Source organism: Macaca mulatta, chromosome 15 (genome assembly GCF_049350105.2).
Source record: "Macaca mulatta isolate MMU2019108-1 chromosome 15, T2T-MMU8v2.0, whole genome shotgun sequence".
In the NCBI taxonomy this organism is placed as follows: Eukaryota; Metazoa; Chordata; class Mammalia; order Primates; family Cercopithecidae; genus Macaca; species Macaca mulatta.
Window position 1 is genome coordinate 83,470,173 of NC_133420.1, and position 21,848 is coordinate 83,492,020.

The 21,848-nt window shown below is 36.6% G+C and overlaps 1 protein-coding gene across 3 annotated transcripts in view; it reads right to left on the reverse strand.

Moving 5' to 3' along the window:
- CCDC171 (coiled-coil domain containing 171) overlaps positions 1–21,848 on the reverse strand; it is a 387,879-nt gene that overhangs the window by 290,906 nt on the left and 75,125 nt on the right. For all 3 annotated transcript variants that reach the window (XM_015117649.3, XM_028835151.2, XM_015117650.3), the window contains exons 8-9: positions 16,686–16,778; positions 8,260–8,420 (exon numbers count right to left, since the gene is read on the reverse strand). In XM_015117649.3, coding sequence (XP_014973135.3) covers positions 8,260–8,420; positions 16,686–16,778 — 254 coding nt within the window. The remainder of the gene's footprint in view (positions 1–8,259; positions 8,421–16,685; positions 16,779–21,848) is intronic.

Here is a 21,848-nt window from a genome sequence, read left to right on the forward strand (position 1 = left end):
AAGCAATGAGAACGAAGACACAATGTACCAGAATCTCTGGGACACAGTTAAGGAAGTGTGTAGAGGGAGATTTATAGCACTAAATACCCACAAGAGAAAGCAGGAAAGATCTAAAATCGACACCCTAACATCACAATTAAAAGAATTAGAGAAGTAAGAGCAATCAAATTCAAAAGCCAGCAGAAGGCAAGAAACAGCTAAGATTAGAGCAGAACAGTGGGAGATAGAGACACAAAAAAAACCCTTCAAAAAAATCAATGAAACCAGGAGCTGGTTTTTTGAAAAGATCAATAAAATAGATAGACTGCTAGCAATACTAATAAAGAAGAAAAGAGAGAAGAATCAAATAGATGCAATAAAAAATGATAAATGGGATATCACCACCAATCCCACAGAAATACAAACTACCATCAGAGAATACTATAAACACCTCTATGGAAATGAACTAGAAAATCTAGAAGAAATGGATAAATTCCTGGACACATACACCCTCCCCAAGACTAAACCAGAAAGAAGTTGAATCTCTGAATTCACCAACAACAGGTTCTGAAATTAAGGCAACAATTAATAGCCTATGAACCAAAAAAAAAAGCCCAGGACTGGACGGTTTCACAGTCGAGTTCTACCAGAAGTACAAACAGGAGCTGGTACCATTCCTTCTGAAACTATTCAAATCAATAGAAAAAGAGGGAATCCTCCTTAACTCATTTTACAAGGCCAGCATCATCCAGATGCCAAAGCCTGGCAGAGACAGAACAAAAAGAGAGAATTTTAGACCAATATCCCTGATGAACATAGATGCAAAAATCCTCAATACAATTCTAGCAAACCAAATCCAGTAGCACATCAAAAAGTTTATCCACAAAGATCAAGTTGGCTTCATCCCTGGGATGCAAGGCTGGTTCAACATACGCAAATTAATAAATGTAATCCATCACATAAACAGAACCAACAACAAAAACCACATGATTATCGCAATAGATGCAGAAAAGGCCTTCTACAGAATTCAACACCCCTTCATGCCAAAAACTCTCAATGAACTAGGTAAGGATGGAACATATCTCAAAATAGTAACAGCTATTTATGACAAACCCACAGCCAATATCATACTGAATGGGCAAAAACTGGAAGCATTCCCTTTGAAAACCAACACAGACAAGGATGCCCTCTCTCACCACTCCTATTCAACAAAGTGTTGGAAGTTCCAGCCAGGGCAATCAGGCAGGAGAAAAAAATAAAGAGTATTCGATTAGGAAAAGAGGAAGTCAAATTGTCCCTGTTTGCAGATGACATGATTGTATATTTAGAAAACCCCATTGTCTCAGCCCACAATCTCCTTAAGCTGATAAGCAACTTCAGCAAAGTCTCAGGATACAAAACTCAATGTGCAAAAATCACAAGCATTCTTATACACCAATAACAGACAGAGAGCCAAATCATGAGTGAAATCCCATTCACAATTGCTACAAAGAGAATAAAATACCTAGGAATCCAACTTACAAGGAATGTGAAGGACTTCTTCAAGAACTAGAAACCACTGCTCAGGAAATAAAAGAGGACACAAACAAATAGAAGAATATTCCATGCTCATGGGTAGGAATAATCAGTATCATGAAAATGGCCATACTGCCCAAGGTAATTTACAGATTCAATGCCATTGCCATCAAGCTACCAATGACCTTCTTCACAGAATTGGAAAAAACTACTTTAAAGTTCATATGGAACCAAAAAAGAACCTGCATGGCCAAGACAATCTTTAGCAAAAAGAACAAAGCTGGAGGCATCACACTATCTGACTTTAAACTATACTACAAGGCTACAGTAACCAAAACAGCATGGTACTGGTACCAAAACAGAGATACAGACCAATGGAAAAGAACAGAGATCTCAGAAATAACACCACACATCTACAACTATCTGATCTTGACAAACCTGACGAAAACAAGATATGGGGAAAGGATTCCCTATTTAATAAATGGTGTTGGGAAAACTGGCTAGCCATATGCAGAAAGCTGAAACTGGATCCCTTCCTTACACCTTATACAAAAATTAATTCAAGATGGATTAAAGACTTAAATGTTAGACTTAAAACCATAAAAACCCTAGAAGAAAACCTAGGGAATACCATTCAAGACATAGGCATGGGCAAGGACTTCATGACTAAAACACAAAAAGCAATGGCAACAAAAGCCAAAATTGACAAATGGGATCTAATTAAACTAAAGAGCTTCTGCACAGCAAAAGAAACTACCATCAGAGTGAACAGGCAACCTACAGAATGGGAGAAAATTTTTACAATCTATCCATCTGACAAAGGGCTAATATACAGAATCTACAAAGAACTCAAACAAATTTACAAGAAAAAAAATCAAACAACCCCATCAAAAAGTGGGTAAAGTATACGAACAGACACTTCTCAAAAGAAGACATTCATGCAGCCAACAGACACATGAAAAAATGCTTATCATCACTGGTCATCAGAGAAATGCAAATCAAAACCACAATGAGATACCATCTCACACCAGGTAGAATGGCGATCATTAAAACGTCAGAAAACAACAGGTGCTGGAGAGGATGTGGAGAAATAGGAACACTTTTACACTGCTGGTGGGACTGTAAACTAGTTCAACCATTGTAGAAGACAGTGTGGCGATTCCTCAAGATCTAGAACTAGAAATACCATTTGACCCAGCCATCCCGTTACTGGGTATATACCCAAAGGATTATAAATCATGCTGCTATAAAGACACATGCACACATATGTTTATTGCGGCACTATTCGCAATAGCAAAGACTTGGAACCAACCCAAATGTCCATCAATGATAGACTGGATTAAGAAAATGTGGCACATATACGCTATGGAATACTATGCAGCCATAAAAAAGGATGAGTTCACATTCTTTGCAGGGACATGGATGAAGCTGGAAACCATCATTCTGAGCAAACGATCACAAGGACAGAAAACCAAACACCACATGTTCTCACTCATAGGTGGGAACTGAACAATGAGAACACATGTACTCGGGGCAGGGGAACATCAAACACCGGGGCCTGGCCAGGAGTGAGGGGCTTGGGGAGGGATAGCATTACGAGAAAGACCTAATGTAAAGACCTAATGTAAACGACTTGATGGATGCAGCAAACCAACATGGCACATGTATACCTATGTAACAAACCTGCATGTTGCACACATGTATCCTAGAACTTAAAGTCTAAAAAAAATTAAAAATAAATTAAAAAAAAAAAAACTTGCCCAGACTGGAAGAAGTAGACAAAAGAGTCCAGGAGGAACATCTCTTAGAAGAAATTTAAAATGATAGCATCTCTGAGGTGTAGGAACATGGGAGACTTTCGGTTCTGTTAATGTTTAGAAATAATTTAATAAGTGATTGGTTAATCACATAAACTAATACAGTTTAAAATGAGGCAATTATTAACTATTCTCATCTGTTGATTCTGCAAATATTTTCTGTTTTGTTTTTTTAGACAGCGTCTCACTTGGTCGCCCATGGTGAAGTACAGTGGCATGATCATAGCTCACTGCAGCCTCGAACTCCTTGGCATAAGCAATCCTTATACCTCAGCCTCCCAAATAGCTGGGACTACAAACATGCGCCACCACAAGCAATCTTCCCCCACCTCGGCCTCAAGCAATCCTCCCACCACAGCCTCCCAAAGTGCTGGGATTACAGGTATGAGCCACCACATCCAGCCCAATTCCATAAATCTATATTTAGCAGCTCTTATGTACCTTTCTAGGCATTGACAGACAGTAATAAACAAAACAAAGTTTCTTGTTACATAAGACGGACAATAAATAACAAAGAACACAATAAAATGTGCTATAAAAAAAAAGATGGGTTAACAAAAATTAAACTGTAGAAAAAATAAAGTATGCTGAACCCAAAAATATAACTCTATGGAAAGGATGGAAAGGGGGAAGGAGTAAGTGTCTGTGGTGTGGGAGAAGCATGTAATAGAGATATATAAGTAGAAGTCAATAGATATCTAAAGGCAGAAACTGAAAAAATGGCATACTATGCTTGTTATTTAGAAATATGAAACCAAATTTCAGAAGAAACAGCACTAAGACTTGAAAGCAGATGCATCAAAGGAGTAGAAACTGATAGTGGAGAGCAATGGGGCATGAAACTGTTGTTTTTCATGAGCCTAACAGTACCATTTTATTCATTAGACTGTATACATGTATTAATTTGATAAAATCAAGATTTTAGTTAAAAATTACTATTACTCAAAAAATACAAAATTAAGTGCATCTGTCATTACACACACAATACACACACAGCTTTTTTTTTGGGGGGGGGGTACTATTTTATAAATAAAGGCCAAACTGTGTCCATTGAAATGGGGGAACACACCTTGCTATTGAGCATTCTGGTGGACAACCCAAAAAAGCTGACTCCTACCACGCTGCTAAACTCCCAACCAAGAGGGAGTAAGTGGGGCAAGAGTAGGGCAGGTAAAGGAGATGCCTCGTCTCTGAATTCTGATGGGAAAGGGCCAGGACTTAAAAGGTGGAGGATTTAGGCAGGAAAGGGAAAAGAGGAGAAGTAAGTCTGTAGCTAGGATGCCTTCTTTCCTACTGGAGTTCCATTCTTCTTTTTTTTTTTTAAATACTTCAGCTAAGAATTTGACAATAACAGGCTATTTTAACAAATAGCCATCTTTGGACTATGTTTTACATACAATGTAAACAAAAATAGTGCTACTAAGTTACAATACTGTTGTTATGTTTATCCTTTTGGGTGATATATTTAGGAAGCTAAATTCCTAAATATTGAGTCTAAGAAATAAATTTAGATGCAGTCCATTTAGTATGATATATTTGACTAACGATGTTTCAAATTAAATTTAAGTTTCAACTATACCTGAGAATTACTATGATCTCTTTCTCCCTACTATTGCCCAGCAATCAATTATCACAGCTAATGAAGACTTTACTATATTTGAAAATTCAGATGGTTAATGGGTACAAAAATCCAGCTAGATGGAAGTAACAGGATCTAGTGTTTGGTGGCACAACAGAGCAACTATAGTTAACAATAATTTATTACATATTTCAAAATAACTAAAAAAGTGGAATTGGAATGTTCCTAACATAAATAAATGATAAATGCCTGAGTTAATGGATAGCCCAGTTACCCTGATTTGATCATCACACATTGTACGCTTGTATAAAAATATCACATGTACCCTATAAACATGTACAACTATTATTTACCCATAATTAAAAAGAAAAAAAATGTTCAAAAAGAAAACAAAAGATTATTGAAAAGCTTTAGTTTCATACTGTAAGTTTTAGATGGAAAAAATTTTACACTAAGAAATTTTGATTACAGAATGATGGAATATATACATTCCATCTAAAATAATTTCATGCAGGAATGTCTACTGTTATGAAACTATGGACCAAAACTATAACTCTGCAATATAAACACAGCTTTCTTTCTCCTGACTTTTAGTGAGATCCTGCCTAGGTCTACCTGGCAAGAAACAGAAGCTTAAGAACCTTACCCAATGGCAGGTTCAAGCATGATGAACTGCTACATCAGTTCACAACAGGTAAAACAATATTCTACTCCAAAACTCCACATTCTCAAAGTTGTAAGTTAAAAGTATTATTTACCTTAAAGACCTAAAATCTATCAATTCTCTATGTGGAATACATTAACCAAAACTTAGAACTACTTTGAAACAACAGAATTTTTTTCAGAAATTCAGAATCTTCTTTAAAAAAATATTTAAGAAATTTAAAAAACCTTTTTTAAAGACGATTCTGAAGTATAGTCAGAAGTACAGGCAGAAAATGGAAAATGGAAGTACAGGTAGATCCCTCAAGTCATATCATTCCTTCTTATACTACAGACAGAAGGGATGGAAGTGGCTTTCATTTCACATACACGGAAAAGGAAGATTGGATGGGAAAACGAAAGTCACAGAAATTTTCAATGATTATTGGGCTTTAACGATTACCCGTCATTATTTATTTATAATATTTAACGTGTATTATTATGACAGTTATATACAGATGAAGAAGCGATAAGGGACATTATGTTAAAGCATTAGGAGTGTTAATTAGCTAGTGCCTAGTTGGAATATGTAACCAATGTTTAGAATTGTCAGTTGGTGCTTACTGGAATATTAAACTTGAGTAAAATTTTTCAAGTACCAAAATACAACTAACAGCAAAACAAACTTAAGGAAAAAAACTGCTGTGGGGTCCAATTAGGAAAGTACATAGGTTAGACTCAGAGCTTAATTGTTAGCAAGTAGGTTAAAATTCCTCCGGTCCAATCTTTATGAGACTCTCTTCTTCAATATCCATGACAGAGAATCATCCACTCTGTGTTTTGAATTTCCCAAGGCAGGGAGTCACTAGTTCCCTGAAAGATGTCTATTATTTCATTGCTAGAAAGCTTTAATTATTGGGAGCTCATTCTGACTTCTTACAGTTTTATTTGTAGGTCCTAATCATTACCTTAAAGCAAAAGTAAATAAATCTTCACTACGTTCCACATAAAAGCCTTTCAAATAGATATGCAGAATAATATTTGAATACATATTTGAATAAAATTTGAATACATTGAAATATATTAAATGTGCACATTCAAGCAACGGTTTAAAAAAAAAAAAATGAGAAATAAGTCCTTAGAATAACATTCACAGAATGTCATTTAAGTCATACTAGAGGAAGCAAGGAAATTCAGTTAACAATTATTGGTTTAAAATATAAGTATCATTAATTAAAGAAACCAACATTTTAAAAGAGTTTTAAATTTTTTCAGTCTTTCAGGTACAATCTTCATGGTTTTTGTCACACTCACAAAATTTACCACTATTTAAGTAATACTTTCACTTAAATTAACTCAATTCTTATAATAAATAAAGTCTTTTTTTGTTTTTTTGTTTTTTTGAGACACAGTCTCCCTCTGTTGCCCAGGCTGGAGTACAATGGCACGATCTCAGCTCACTGCAACCTCTGCCTTCCAGGTTCAGGTGATTCTCCCACCTCAGCCTCCCAGGTAGCTGGGATTACAGGTGCCCACCACCACACCTGGCTAATTTTTGTATTTTTAGTAGAGACGGGGTTTCACTGTGTTAGCCAAGCTGGTTTCAAACTCCTGAACTCAAGTGATCTACCAGAGTCAGCCTCACAAAGAGCTGGGATTACAGGCATGAGCCACCGTGCCCAGCCAATAAAGCATTTTAAAAGAAATCTTTATACTGTGGCTACAAATGGAAAACCATTATCTACTTGCCATAAATAGAAACTAACATTAAAATATAATTCCTATATGCCAGTGTATTATCATGCCACAAACAAATAGTAGTATGAATTTCACCCTCTGGGGGAAAACGGTTTAAAATGTCTACTATTGACTTATTTTTGGAAACATATGAATGCATTATAAACTTCTTAAAGCATTTCACAGAATTTTGAAGATGAAAGGCTTTTGAACTGAAAAAGGTTAAAATCAGTAGGAGTCAGAAAGATTTTAATTCTGCCACTTACGAGCTATATGTCCTTACTCTGGCTAAGCCTCAATTTCCACATCTGTAAAAGAGATTTTTAAAAGTACCTTCCTCATAGGGTGTTAGACAAATGAAACGATGCAGTGCTATGTATGTAGTGAGTCACAAATGCATGTTAGCCACTAGTAGCAGTATTACTGCTATTATTATTATTTCTGTAGTTTGAGAAAATGTCAAATATTATCCATCTTCATATAGACCATTTTACGTGGCTTAGAAATCTTAGCCCCAGATCTTAGCCTTAGATCATAGCTCACTTCAGCGTTGAACTCCTGGGCTCAGGTGATCCTCCCACCTCAGCCTCTCGAGTAGCTGGGGCTACACGTGCACACCACTATACCCGGCTAATTTTTTTATTTTTTTGTAGAGACGAAGTCTCACTATGTTGCCCAAGCTGGTCTTAATACTTAAAGATATTGCATTACATCAATCATATAATACAAACTACATTAATATATTTACTTCCTAGTATATTACTCAATTTCTTGGGCTACTTGGAATATAATATACTTCAACATCCAAAAGAGCATTTCCATTTTTACCTATACAGGAAAGTATAGTTATGCTTTATGAAGTCACTTACCCCAATCTACCACAGACATTAATGGGAGCTATATCAAAAATACATAGTATACATTCATATTTTACATAGCTTTTATAAAATCTTTATGTTAATTTAGAGAATTTTACAGTAGAATACTTACAAATTTAGCTTTGCAAAGCTCTCTTGTGCATTATGCTTTTCTCGCTCATATGCACTTTCAACTTCTTTGAATTCATTCTTGATCATTTCCAAATCAGCAACAGCTTCTGCTTGACTGGCCTTTTCTACTTGCAAAGCTCCTTCAAGGTCTCGAATCCGTAACTACCAGATGACAGACAAGTAATTAAATCAAGCTAAGAAATGCTAGCATCAATCTTAAATTGAGTAGAATACTTTGACAGTAACAGATTATCATTCATCCAAGCACTTCTTTCTGTTTTGGCTTAAAAAAGAAAAATAAACAAACAAAAGACAGTTTATTCCCTTTCTCAATATGTTTAAATAAAAAGAGAAAGAGTGGAAGAATGAAGACAAGAGTTAACTGTGTTATGAAAGATAGGCTGGTACAATATAACCCATTCTATCAAAGAAAAATAGATATATAGATACAACTCAATCTAAATTTTCAAAGTTTCAAAATTTTACCTACTAATCCATTCAGATACTTCTTTTATAAAATATAATAAATTAAATGTTTGGGTTTTTTAAGAGACAAGGTCTCACTTTGTTACCCAGGCTGAAGTGCAGTAGTGTGATCATAGCTCACTATAGCCTTGAATTCCTGGGCTCAAGTGATCCTCCCACCTCAGCTTCTCAAGTAGCTGGGACTACAGGTACACACCATCATACCCAGTTAATTTTTTTTACTTTTTGTAGAGATGGGGTCTTGCTATGTTGCCCGGGCTGATCTTGAACTGCTAGCTTCAAGTGATCCTCCCACCTTAGCCTCCCAAAGCACTGAGATGACAGGCATAAGCCACCGCTCCTGGCCTGGTTTTTGAAAACTAAAGGGAAGTATTCTTCCTCTCTTATAAGAAACATTATAACATGAGTATCTCTATAAGCCTAAGAAATTTAATAGATCTTTTTATTCTTATATATAGATTATAACGGATTTTTTACTATAGAAAAGTGATGTTCTTACTGTCAAACAATACTATTTGACTGAAATATTTATGGTTATAGTGATTTGATATCTGGGATTCACTTCAAAATAGTCTGGAGGCAGCCGGCGCCTGTAGTCCCAGCTACTCAGAAGGCTGAGGAGGAAGATCCCTTGAGCCAGGTAGTCCGAAGCTGCAGTGGGCCATGATTGCACCACTGCACTCCAGCCTGGTTAACAGTGAGACCTTCCCTCAAAATAAAAAATAAAAAAAAAATTTAAAGCTGAAAGTGGAAGAATTCTAGGAGGTAAGAGATAAAAACCATTGACATGAGGTAAGTATTGAAGCTGGGCGATGGGTATGTGGGAAGTTCATTTTACTATTTCACTTTGCATACACTTGAAATTCTACATAAAAAGACATTTTAAAACTATATTTCCAGGCCGAGGTGGGCAAATCACCTGAGGTTGGGAGTTCGAGACTAGACTGACCAACATGGAGAAACTCCGTCTCTACTAAAAAAATACAAAATTAGTCGGGCGTGGTGGTGCATGCCTGTAATCCCAGCCACTAGGGAGGCTGAGGCCGGAGAATCACTTGAATCTGGGAGGCGGAGGTTGCGGTGAGCCGAGATCGCGCCACTGCACTCCAGCCTGAGCAATAAGAGCGACACTTCGTCTCAAAAAAAAAAAGAAAAGAAAAAACAAACTATATTCCCTGTGTCCACCAACCATAGGATGAATAAACAAGTTCATTCCAACAAAACAATTATATATAGCTGTAAAAAGGCTACAAAACAACTCGTGCGTGTGTGTGTGTGTGTGTGTGTGTGTGTAAATTTAAGGGCCTACAGGCCAAGCACAGTGGCTCATGCCTATAACCCCAACCCTCTGGGAGACTGAGGCGAGCGGATCATTTGAGCTCAAGAGATTGAGACCAGCTTGGGAAACATGGTAAAACCCCATGTCTACAAAAATTACAAAAATTAGCTGGGAGTGGTGTCATGCGCTTGTAGTGCCAGCTACTTGGGGGACAGAGGCAGGCAGATCACTTGAGCTGGGGAAGTCAAGGCTGTAGTGAGCCAAGATCGCACCACTGCACCCCAGCCTGGGTGACAGAGCAAGACCCTGTCTCAAAAATAAATAAAGGTGTAAAAGTGCAGTTTTGTTACATGGATATATTGCATAGTGGTGAAGTCTGGATTTTTAGTGTAACCAACACCCAAGAGTTTACACTGTACCCATTGAGTATCCCTTAACTCCATTTCCAGCCTCCCACCCTTTTGAGTCTCCAGTGACCATTAATCTACATTCTATGTCCATATGTAAACATTATTTAGCTCCCAATTCTAAGTGAGAACATGTGGTATTTGACTGTGTCTGCGTTGTTTCGCTTAAGATAATGGCCTCCAGTTCCATCCATGTTGCTGTAAAATAGACGAGTTTATTCTTTTTTCAAAACAACTATTAAAAATTATGTAGTTCTCCACATAGTGTTCAAGAACAATGTATTGCTGATATATGTTGAAAATAGCAGGTTCCACATCAGTGTATATAGTATGCTACATTTGGGGTAAATAAGTGAAAAGAATAAAAATAAGCAGGCAGGAAGGTAGAGGAATGGGAAGGACAAGAATGAAAGCAAGAACTCTCAATCCAATATTGTTTTAATTTTTGAACTCTGTGGATAGTTTACCTTTGCAGAAAATAAAGTTTAAAAGAAAAAGAGTTTTTTAGAAAATAGTTTAAAGAAGGGGTGGGGAGAGAAAAAAAACGCTTCACATTAGTCAGAAAATGGGTTTTAGAACCATAAAACTTGGGTTTGATGCTGTCCAAACATGACAGATATTAAAATAAAACAAACCAACAAAACTCGGGCTGAATCCCAGATCTACAAAATTAACTAATGTGACTTTGGGCATATTACTAAAACTCCAAATACTTGAGGCTTCTCATCTATAAATAGTGAATAATAATAATGTCATCTAGACTATCTACTTGGTGGGGTGGCTACAAGGATCTAATGAAGCAATTTGTTGTTGTTGTTGTTGTTGTTGAGATGGAGTCTCGCCGTGTCCCCCAGGCTGGAGTGCAGTGGTGTGATCTCGGCAGTCTGCAACCTCCACCTCCTAGGTTCAAGCGATTCCCCTGACTCAGCCCCCTGAGTAGCTGAGATTATAGGTGCCTGCCACCACGCCCAGCTAATTTTGGTATTTTTTTTAATAGAGACGGGGTTTCATCATGTTGGCCAGCCTGGTCTCAAACTCCTGACCTCCAGTGATCTGCCTGCCTCAGCCTCCCAAAGTGCTGGGATTACAGGTGTGAGCCACCGTGCCTGACTGGCAATGTTTATTTAACCAATATTTATTAAGTACTTAATACATGCCAGTCAATATCCTAATGCTCAAGATATATACAATAATCATGAAACTACACAGTCTTAGCTCTTGAGGAGCTCATAGGCTTTAAGAGAACATAGACTGCAAAATGATATGGTATATCCTTCCTGTGACAGAGGTATGCACAAAGGTCCTGAATTCAGAGAAAAGTTATGGAACTCTGTGTGAGGCAAGCCTCATAGGAATGGCAACACACAACCTGAGTTAGGAAAGATAAACTCACCAGGAAACAAAGCCTAAGACGCCATGAAAATGTTTCAACATTAATCCATAAAAATGATAATAACCAGAATTCTTTCTAATTATCCAAAATTTCTGGAATAATTGAAATGTTTATTCTTTTTTCAGGGGGGAGAGGGAGGTGGGGACAGAGTCTCACTCTGTCACCCAGGCTAGAGTGCAGTGGCACGATCTCAGCTCACTGCAACTTCCACCTCCCAGGCTCAAGCAATTCTCATGCCTCAGCCTCCAGTGTAGCTGGGACTACAGGCATGCGTCACTACACCCAGCCAATTTTTGTATTTTTAGCAGAGACAGGGTTTCGCCACATTGGCCAGACTGGTCTGGAATTCCTGGCCTCAAGTGATCCGCCCGCCTCAGCCTCCCAAAGTGCTGGGATTACAGGTGTGAGCCACTGCACCTGGCATGAAATGTTTATTCTTACACTAAAGTAAGGAAGTAAAATAGATAGGTAGATACAACTCGATTTAAATTTTGTAATTGTACCCCTTAAATTCTATTTTTCTTTGATATGATGTCTAAATCCAATGTTTGTAAGTCAAATAGTAAATCTGGGAAATATTTTCTTCTTGTCTACATTGCTACCTTCTTTTAGAAAATAAGCACCCTCAATCACAAATGGTAAACCAATCAATTGAAAGAAAATCAGACTACAAAATAACAAATTTGAGTCAGCTCTTTTAAGTCTGCTTTCTCATTTTTATGCCAAAGTATACAAACAAACTTAATAACAGATCTCAAATACATATTCAACAGTAGTTTATAAGATGGTGATTAGTTACAACTACTTAGTACTCTCCATCAAACTACTCTGAAACTGAATGGTTTTATATGTACCTCATTGAAAATATTTGTAAATATTTATAGATTTATGATTCAAATAAAAACTTTTCATTTTTTCTAAGTCATAGCACTGAGATATCAAATATTAATTTTAAACCATATAAGTAAAAAATAGGTAATAATTTTCATATTTATAGTAATTAACTATATATTCCCAGGGATATATCACAACTACAATGAAAAACCTAACTTTGAAATTATGTTTTTTTCATGAATTTAAAACTTCAGCCTATTAGTAAAAAGTCAAAAAACAGCATGTTAAGATGCTGATGAGGCTGCTGAGAAAAGGAAATGTTTATATATTGTTGGTGGGAATGTAAATTAGTTCCGCCACTGTGGAAAGTGAAATGGAGATTTCTCAAAGAACTTAGAACTACCATTTGACCCAGCAATCCCATTACTGGGTACATATCCAAAAGAAAACAAATCATTCTACCAAAAAAACCCATGCACTTTTATGTTCATCACAGCACTATTCACAATACCAAAGACATGGAATCAACGCAGGTGCTCATCAATCAACGATGGATTGGATAAAGAAAATGTGGTACATATACACTATGGATTACTATGCAGCCACAAAAAAAGAACAAAATCATGTCCTGTGCTGCAACATGGATGCAGCTGGAAGCCCTTATCCTAAGCAAATTAACACAGGAACAGAAAACCAAATACCGCATATTCTCACTTATAAGTAGAAGCTAAACACTGGATAACTGTGGACATAAAGATGACAGCAATATACACTGGGGACTACTAGAGGGAAGAGGGCAGGAAGGGGGTAAGAGTTGAAACATTAACGATTGGGTACTACACTCAATACCTGGCTGACAAAATCAATCATGCACCAAACCTTAGCATTAGGCAATATATCCAGGTAACAAACCACACATATACCCCCAGAATCTAAAATAAAAGCTGAAATCATAAAAAGAAACAAAAAAAAGAAAAGAAAAGAAAAAGAAAACTTCAGTCTTATTACTTATTGATGCCATTCCGGGGACCTGATCTTAAAGAAAAGTATACAAGTTTGCTTTAGCAGACATGCTCGAATATAAGGATCTGAGAATTTTAGGTAAAAAGAACATTTCATTAAAGACAAAAGTAAAAACATAAATTTTAATCAAAATCTTTACAAATATAGTTGCATCTTGCATTAGGAGTTATTTAAACAAGAAGGTAAAACACTATAAATTGTATTAATTAAAATAAGATAGGAAAAAAGTCTAAGTCTTTTAAAATGTAAATTAAGTAATTTAGACATATTAAAAGCAGTAGCTTTTAATATAAGTAGCTTTTGATGTAGATATCAAATCTAAGTTTTAGAAAAATAACTCTGGTAACTAACACTGGCAAATAAAGTAAGGGAGTGGTGATAGGAGGTTGGGTGAAGAGATAATAAACACCTAAATCAAGGCAATAACTTTTTTAAGTCTAAATTAGTTTTAATCTATCTGCTTAAAGCTACTTTTCATTTACTGATTTTGGCAATCCCACCATCCTCCTTGATATGAAATTCAAGAGCACAAATAAAGTGAGATGATTTTCAAACTTGCTAAAGCCAAATAAGCTTAAAACTACTTTTTCTTCTGGAAATAAGTGTATATGTTTTATTTTCATACAGTATATTACATTATTTCACAAAGTAGTGCTCAAACGTACTGGCCAGCTAAATAACATGAAATAAGAACATCGTAACAGTTTATACTGAGAATCTAAGTTCATAAAGATACTTTCTACCTTCCTAGATTTAAGCAAACAAAAATACTATTATAGGTATATAATCTTCATTAAAATTAATCTCTTTAACAGAAGCATAAAAAATACCATATTAGATTTTAAAGCATATTATCAAAATGCTGAGAAAACATTTAAGCAAAAAGTCATAATTGTCTATTAAATATTAAAATCAAAAAAGTAGCAGTTCCAACAAATCTCCTCCTACCTAATTTCCTTAACTTTCCTAACACTGGGAAACTGGCTGATCCAAGATAAGCTACCAGCAGGTGCTTCAGAGAATATAAAGGAAGGAACTGTTCACAAAAAAGCAGAATGACAAGAGTAAATGTACATTGTTCAGGTGACTTTGCATGACCATATCCTCAAAGGGCACTATGAACCTCTAAACTACTCCTCAAAGTCAACATGTTCAAAACTTACCATTGTCTCTCTTCAGACTTCAGAGTTTGACAGTCAACTGCATCTGCCTACTTTCACACATATTGCAGACCTTGGTGTTCTCTTCTATTGCTCTTCCCCTCACAATGCAAATTTGTTACCTAAAATCATGCATTCTCAGTTTGTCCCCTGTATCTTTCCAATCACTGCTATTACCAATTACCATAAACTGGCAACTTAAAATGACATAAATGTATTATCTTACAGTCTATCAGAAGTCTGAAATGGGTCTTCTGGTGCTAAAGTCACAGTGTCAGCAAGGCTCCATTCCTTCTGGAGACTCTAGGGAAGAAATCTTATCTTGCCTTTTCCAATTTCTAGAGGCCACCCACATTCCTGGGCTCATCGTGGCCTACTCTGATCTCTGCTTCTGTCATCACATCTCTGTCTCTGACTGTGACCCTCCTGCCAGGACTCTTATGATTACATCAGTCTCAATTAGATAAACTGGGACAAACTCCCATCTCAAGATCCTCAAATAAATCACATCTGCAAAGTCCTATCTGCCATGTAAGGTAACATATTCACAGGTTCTGAGGATAAGGACAGATGTGGACATCTTTGAGGGACTATTATTCCGACACAGGAGCCCTTCTTTCCATTGCTACGGTTATTGCCTTGATTCAGGTGTTCATCATCTCTTCAACCAGTCTCCTATCTCCACTCCCTTCCTTTATCTACCAATATGGTACCAGAGCCATTTTCTTAAACTTAGATTTCATATCTGTGTGTCCCAAAAGCTGCAGTGGCTTTCCACTGCTTTCAAAATAAGTCTAAGTTTCTTAGCATGAAAAAAGACTTTCATAATTAGTCTTCATCATGCCTTTCCACCATTATCTCCAAACTTTTCCCAAAGCTCTACCACTCAACAATGCAAGTATTTCTCAAAAGGAAACAAGTACATTCTTATTTAGTGGCTTTATCCAAGCAGTTGTTTAGAACAGTGGTCAGTAAACATTTTCTGTAAAGGGCCACAGAGTAAATATTTTAGTTTTTGTGGACCATAGGTCTGTCCCGACAAGCAGCCATAAACAATATGTAAACAAATGGGCGTGGCTATCTTCTAATAAAACTTTACAGAAACAAGCTGCAGGTTAGACTTGGCCCATGGGCAGTAGTGTGCCAACCCCTAATAAAATGTTCTGCTCTCACTTCTCTTAGAAATTCCTTCTCATTCTCTAAGGCATAGCAAAAAGGATAGTTTCCTTAGGAGGCCTCCATTTAATTCCCCTCCCAGATTTAATCCTTTTCTTTATTATATTCCCATTGTATTTCAGTATTTTGTACATCTATGTAAGCATCTATATATCTGGAGATAGATATTTAGTATCTCTGGTAACGAAATGTAAGTTACAAAAGGAGTTCATTCATCTTTACACCTTCAGCTCTTAATACAGTGATATGCATAGGATATGCACTCAATAAATAACATGCATGTTTTTTCAATGTTCTCAAAAAGAAATTCATCCCACAGCTGTTGGGAAAAAGGACACTCTAATCCGCAAATTTCTTTGTAGACTGCCAGGTAAGTTCTCTGTCACTACTACTCCACTCTGTCACTGTAGCACAAAAGCAGCTATGGACAAGACAAAACTTCACAAGAACAGACAGTGGGTGAGACCTGGTAGGCTGTAGTGTGCCAACTTCTCCACTAAGGTAGTATATCTCAACTGTATGCTAACCTTATATAGAATAATGAGTGTCATCATAATATGTGACCCATTCTCAATGCACACCTTAGTTCTCTGAACATAGTGCTGTTTTTCCCAGCTGTTGTAACACAAATTAAGAAAATGCAGGCCAAAATATTTGTTTACATTTTACCTGAATAATTTCAGAATTAAATTTTGATTCCAAATGCGCTGCTCTTTCTGCTTCAATGTTTTCTTCTAATTTCCTCACTCTAAGAGTAGTTGCCTGAAAACAAAAGTTTAAATTCATGAACATTGGTATTTAAAGAAGATATGGATCACTACAGTCCAGAATGATAATTAACACTTTAGATTAGTGGACCTGCAGCCTCATTTCTTTTTCTTTGCAAGAACGCAATGTAAAATTCACACTCAGGAAGAATGTGCCAGAGCTTGCTTTTTTTTCTTTACACTTTATTGAGGTATAACTTATATATAATAAATAAGCTACACACAGTGAAAATATACTTTTTGATAAATTTTTATACACACACACAAACACGTACACATCCATTAAATCACTGCCACAATCAATATAGGAAACATTTCCATCACTCTTAAAAGATATCTTATGTCTCTTGGTAATGCCTTCCTCCAGCCCTCACCACCCCACCACATATCCAAGTAATCACGAATCTACTTTTTGTCACTACAGAGCAGTTCGTATTTTCTGGAGTTGTATATAAACTGAATCATATATTATGCTTTCTATTGCCGGGCTTCTTTCCCCTTACATAATTATTTTGACACCTATCCATGTGGTTGTATGCATCAACAGTTCATTCATTCTCATTGTTAAATATTGTTCCATTTTGTTAATAGACCACAACTGGTTTATCTCTTCACCTACTGATGGACATTTGAGTTGTTTCCAGTTTAGGCAATTACAAATGAAACTACTATGAGCATTTGCGAGCAAGACTTTGTAAAGACACATACTTTCATTTCTCTGGGGTAAACAATGAAGAATGGAATGAATGGGTCAAATGATAGGTGCATATTGAATTTTTTTTTCTTTTCTTTTTTTTTGAGACGAGTCTCGCTCTGTCGCCTAGGTGGGAGTGCAGTGGCGCCATCTAGGCTCACTGCAAGCTCTACCTCCCAGGTTCACACCATTCTCCTGCCTCAGCCTGCTGAGTAGCTGGGACTACAGGCACCCGCCACCACGCCCGGCTAATTTTTTGTATTTTTAGTAGAGATGGGATTTCACCGTGTTAGCCAGGATGGTCTCAATCTCCTGACCTCATGATCCGCCCGCCTCGGCCTCCCAAAGTGCTGGGACTACAGGCGTGAGCCACTGGACCCAGCCATATTGAATATTTTAAGAAACTGCCACACTGTTTTCCAAAGTGACGGTGCCAACTTACATTCCTAACAGCAATATATGAAATTTTCCTTTGTTCCACATCCTCACCAACACTTGGCATGATCATTTTTTGTTTTTGGTTTCTTGAGGTTTTACAGACAATCAAATAGGCATGTAGTAGTTACCTCATTTTAGTTTTAATTTGCATTTCCCCAATGACTAATGACACTGAGCATCTTTTCATGTACCTATTTGCCAACTGTGTATCTTCTTTGATGAAGTATATGTTCAAATATTTTCACCATTTTTTAATTGGGCTGTTTATTTTCATATTACTGAGCTTTAAAAAGTTCATTATACAATCTGAAAACGTGTCCTTTGTTAGATACATGATTTTCAAATATTTTCTCCCAGTCTACGTCCTGTCTTTTCATTCTCTTAACAGTATCACTTGCAAAGCAAAGCAAAATTTCCATATGATGAAGTCTAATTTATCAGTTTTTCAGGCAAGAGTCAGTTTCTGGCCAGAGCAGAAGTCAAGATCTTTATTTTTGAATACAATTTCTGTTGAGAAAATGCAACCCTGGGAAGTAGCGGATTACTAGCCCCAAAGAGAGAATTGGTCATGACCAACAATCTGTTGGGGGCAGAAAAACAGAACTATGGGAACACCCAGCATGGCTCAAGATAACGGTAGCAAAGAAAAGTCATGCCTAGAGTCCTGTCTGTCAATGGGGCAGTTCAATGGGGACAGAGAAAGGCATTACTAATTTGCTTTCCCTTCCTAGATGAAATGTGGGAAAAAAATAAATTAGTATTTATTATATTAACTAAACCATTTAGCCTAAGCCAAGTTTTTTTAAATGTTCAACTTGATTAATCTGATTTTCCTTCTCTTCCACCATTTCTTTTTGTTTACAGACAAAGATGGTAATGGATCACAATGAAAAGAAGTATAAATAAAAACTGAATAATCCACAAACTAATCAAGCAGTCTATGAATAACTAAGAAATGACTATACTTCTTTCTGGGCAAATCATTCCCATAATGATTATCATAATGCAGAGCATAAACACAAACATCCCTTCTTCTCTAGAGGCCTTTGTAGATGCACCTAGTTCTGATAGCCTTCACAGTCATGGAATAATCCTGCTTTGGGATATAATCACTCTGTGTTTTGCAAACATGAAATGCACAAAATATTCTTTTACAATGAACTATTTGCTTTATTTAGATTCTACAACCTATTAAAAATATTTCTTAATGAGCTATTATACTAGAAAATAGTTTTGGTTTTTTTTACAGGAAGCAATAATTCCAAATATGATCCTTTTGGGTCTCAAGATAATTTAAATCCAAAGGATAAAATAATACTTTGAGTAAAATCTGACATTTATAACTTACGCTACTCGAGTATTTAAAAGTAACAGGCATTCTGCTGAAAGGTGAAACTAGTAAATATTCACAGTTTTATCTGAAGACTCAAAACACCCTGAAAACCAGTAAATGAGGACATTTGGATATTTGATGTAACTAAGGAATTATTATTACTTTTTTAGGTGTGATAATGATTAGTATTTTTTTAAACCCCTATCTTTGGGCCAGGCACAGTGGCCCCCATCACTTTGGGAAGCTGAGGACTGCTTGGGGCCAAGAGTTTGAGACCAGCCTGGGCAACAGAGAAAGATTCCATGTCTACAAAAAAATTAACTAAATAAATTTTTTTAATTAATAAATAAAATAAACCCTTATCTTTTAAAAAATACATACTAAAGTGTTCAGGGATGAAACTATATAATGTCTAGATATGGTTTAAAATAATCAACCCAGGAGTTAGGGGTGAGGGTTGGTGTTCATAAAATAAGATTGGTCATAAGCTGATAACTGTTGAAGCTAAATGATAGGCACATGGGGGTTCACTGCAATATTCTTTCTACTTTCATGTATGTGTGAAATTTTCCATATTGAGAAACATTTTTTAAACAACAAAAGCAAAATTATTAAGGTTAAGGGGGAAGTATGGCAATGGTATCATTATTTACCCAATTAACAAAATTAGGCCAGGCACAGTGGCTCACACTTGTAATCCCTGCACTTCGGAAGGCCAACTCGGGCAGATCACTTGAGCCCAGGAGCCCAAGGCCAGCCTGGGCAACATGATGAAGCCCCAACTCTACAAACAAAAAAAAAATACAAAAATTAGTCAGGCATTGTGGTGCGCACCTGTAGTCCCACCTACTTGGGAGGCTGAGGTGGGAGGATCTCTTGAGCCCAGGAAGTCAAGGCTGCAGTGAGCTGTCATCATGCCACTGCACTCCAACCCAGGCAACAGGAATGAGATCCTGTCTAAAAAATTATAAGTTTAATATTTTGACAATGACAACAACAAAAAAACATTAGAATGAATTATTTCATGACTAAACAGAAAAAGTAAATGGGAAGGGGGAGTTTAACTCAATCTATTCCTATCTATATTGCTGACGTGATAAGGCAAATAAAATATTCCCTGCATAGTCACTTTTTTCCCACCCTTCTCAAAAAATGTTTCCACAGAATACCAGTTCCACAGGATGTTGTTAGCTATTATATAAAAAAGCAATTTCATCATCAGAAGCATGTGAGAAACACAAGAATAAAACCAAACAATTTTCCTTACTAAAGACTTCTCAAAACGTTAACATGACAATCTTGAAAAAGAAGAATAAAGATGGAAGACATATGTCATAAATGCAAATCTCACTACAAAGCTACAGTGATCAGTCGAGCATGGTGGCTCATGCCTGTAACTCCAGCATTTTGGGAGGCTGAGGCCGGCAGACAGCTTGAGCCCAGGAGTTCAAGACCAGCCTGGGCAACATGGTGAAACCCTGTCTCTATCAAAACAAAAAGAAAAAACAAAAATTAGCCAAGTGTGGTGTTGGCCACCTACAATCCCAGCTACAAGGGAGGCTTAAGGTGAGAGAATGGCTTGAGCCTGGGAGGCAAAGGTTGCAGTAAGCAAAGACTGAGCCACTGTACTTCAACCTGGATGACAGAGCCAGACTCTGTCTCAAAAAAAAAAAAAAAAGCTACAATAATCAAAACAATGTGGTACCAGCAAAAGGATAGACATATAGATTCATATAGATCCACTGAAAGGAACTGACAGTCCAGAAATAAACTCATGATTGGGTGGTCAATTTATTTTTGACAATGGTGCCATGACTACTCAATGGAAAAGATTCTTTTCATTAAATAATGTTGAGACAATTGGATATACATAGGCAAAAGAATAAATTTGGATCCCATACCTCATATCATATACAAAAATAAATTCTAAATGGATCAATGACCTAAATATATGAGCTAAAAACCATAAAACTCTTAGAAGAAAACATAGGGGTAAATCTTCATAGTCTAGGCAACACAGTGAAACCTTGCCTCTACAAAAAAATAAACAAAATTAGCCAGGTGTGGTGAGGGACACTTATGGTCCCAGCTACTTGGGAGGCTAAAGTGGAAAGGAAGGCTTGGGTCCAGGAGGTTGAGACTTCAGTGAGCTGAGATCATGCCACTGCACTCCAGCCTGGGCAACAAAGCAAGACCCTGTCTCAAAAAAAACCCAGAAACCTTCACGACCTTAGATTTGGCAATGGATTCTTAGATAGTAAAGCACAAGCATGCATAAATAAATAAATAAATAAATAACATTAAAAACTTATCACAACACTATTCACAATAGCAAAGATACGGAATCAACTTATGTATCCATCAACAAATGAATTAAGAAAGTGGGTTATATATACACACAATGGAATACTAGTTGGCCATAAAAAAAGAATGAAGTCCTGTCGTGTGCAGCAATATGAATGGAACTAGAGGTCATTATGTTAAGTAAAATAAGCCAGGTACAGAAAGACAAATACCACATGTTCTCACTCATATGTGAGAGCTAAAAAAGTTAATCTCAGCTGGGCATGGAGGCTCATGCCTGTAATCCTAGCACTTTG